The following is a 2152-nucleotide window of genomic DNA, read 5'->3' as shown; positions in this document are numbered from 1 at the left end:
GATCAAGAGGAGGCTGAAGATATCATTGCATTTTACAGTGGAAAGGAGCCACTTCATTGTATGAAAGCAATCATAGAGGCCAAGGCTAGATATTAAAGAAATTGAAGAATGTTCTTAAAGGGAAGAAATGAAAAGCAGTGTAGCGATCTTTACTTTTGATGCAAAACATGAGTTTAAAACACTGAAAATGAGAATGTCCCCTTCTACTCCCCACTCACCACCACTTTTGCATCTATTATTATTGCATCTTATTACCCACGGACTTTCGTTATTCTTCTTTTGTTGTTGTTGTTGTTGTTGTGTGTTGTTGAATTGGATCTGACTGGCACAGGAGGAAATTGCCCCTCGTTCTCCAACAGAGAATCTGGTGGATTTGAACTGCATGCATTCAGGATTGAAGCACAGCCTCTTGCCACTAGGCCACCAGAGCTCCTGCCTACTAGCTAGCTTTCATATTTCAAGACTTAGAGCTTTCATAGAATTTCTACAAAACCCTTCTTGCCATTTTAAGGGCATAGACTTCTGTGCTACCCATAAGAAGAGTCCTTGTGTTTGACAACACATAAGTTCTTAAGTATTCTGATATGACGAATAATAAAATATAGACTTATGAACTAACTAAACTTCAATGTCACCTTGAAAAGTTCTGTATCTCAATTTTCACATGAGTAAAATGAAAATGATAATTACTCCTACTCCACACTACTACATAATAAAAACATAAGTAATAGGTAATAAAACACCTAGTAGGGAGTTCTGGTGGCCTTGTGGCAAGAAGCTGCACTACAATTCCAAAAGCATGCATTTTGGGTACACCAGCTGATCCCTGGGAGAAAGAAGGACAGTGTCCTCTCTTGTGACTAACTACCTCTAAACACCCACCAGAGGGTCAGCTATGAGTTGGTTCTGACTCAATGGTATACAGCAACAATAACTGCAAGTAGTAAGTATGTGTTAGACCGTTATATGCCTGGCCTTGGACTGATCTCTCTGAAGATGCTTCAAGTGATTAATGCCCTCTTTTCTTCTTTCATCTGATAACATATCTCTATATTATTTGTCACAGATTCCCATTATAGAATCAGAATAGCACAATACTTGCTTGCTTGCTTTCTTCTTTTTTGTTTTGTTTTGTTTCCAGGTTTGATTATGTCCAGTGGCCAAGAGTGGAAGGAACAAAGAAGGTTTGCCCTGACGACACTTAGGAACTTCGGTTTAGGAAAGAAGAGCTTAGAAGAACGCATTCAAGAAGAGGCCCGCTATCTCACTGATGCAATACAGGAGGAGAAAGGTGAGGGTTTCACAGGAGAGCTGCCAGAGTTTGTGACTTACTCATTCATGGGATGGATTCCTATTAAGTATGTAGAGGTCTCTCTTGTGTTAAACATTAAACCTGAAAGAGTGAGCATATGACTAGGAACTCTGTCTTCATGGAATTTATTGGATAAGACAGACATTAAATATGTAACTGAATTTAAGCCCTGACCATAACTGTGATTCCATGGGCATTGACCACGATTTGTCAGATTCTGTGCAGAGTGCTGTGACCTAAGTTTCATATGTGGTATGGCATATATCATACAGAGTAGACTTTCCTCAGAAAGTTAAAAAAATATAAATTTTAAGGATCCTTCTCTTCCTTTTGCTGCCTCCAGGACAGCCTTTTGACCCTCACTTCAAGATCAACAATGCAGTTTCCAATATCATTTGTTCCGTTACATTTGGGGAGCGCTTTGAGTACGATGATACTCAATTTCAGGAGCTGCTGAAATTGCTGGATAAAGCCATACATCTAGAATCTTCATTGTGGTGTCATGTAAGCTCCTCTCATTCCATATCTTGGTCAAGGATATACGACCTTCCGGGAGACTCTGAAGGGGGTTCCTAGCTTTTAATTTACTAAAATAGAACCTTTTTACTTACATTTTAAAACAAATAATCGTTTTATTTAACTAAAGTTAAATTGAAATCCATCTGTTGAATTTTCTGTGTTTAATGCTCTTACATATTTGTACAAAGGATTTAGTTAACATAGATATGGGCAGTCTCCTCCTCTGTGTTTTACTGTTTAGGAAAACCCACTGGAGGGTCAGCTATGAGTCAGTTCTGACTCAATGGCACACAACAGCAACAGGTACTTAAGTGATTTTTT

General features: G+C 38.7%; 1 protein-coding gene across 1 annotated transcript in view; it reads left to right on the top strand.

The window, feature by feature from the left end:
* Positions 1-2152, top strand: part of LOC102847099 (cytochrome P450 2J2-like) — a 42633-nt gene that overhangs the window by 18573 nt on the left and 21908 nt on the right. The window contains exons 3-4 of the mRNA XM_006879830.1: positions 1142-1291; positions 1656-1816. Coding sequence (XP_006879892.1) covers positions 1142-1291; positions 1656-1816 — 311 coding nt within the window. The remainder of the gene's footprint in view (positions 1-1141; positions 1292-1655; positions 1817-2152) is intronic.

Source organism: Elephantulus edwardii, unplaced genomic scaffold, assembly GCF_000299155.1.
Source record: "Elephantulus edwardii isolate Elephantulus edwardi_28Jun2011 unplaced genomic scaffold, EleEdw1.0 scaffold00005, whole genome shotgun sequence".
NCBI lineage: Eukaryota > Metazoa > Chordata > Mammalia > Macroscelidea > Macroscelididae > Elephantulus > Elephantulus edwardii.
This window is presented reverse-complemented; position numbering and strand designations above follow the sequence as displayed.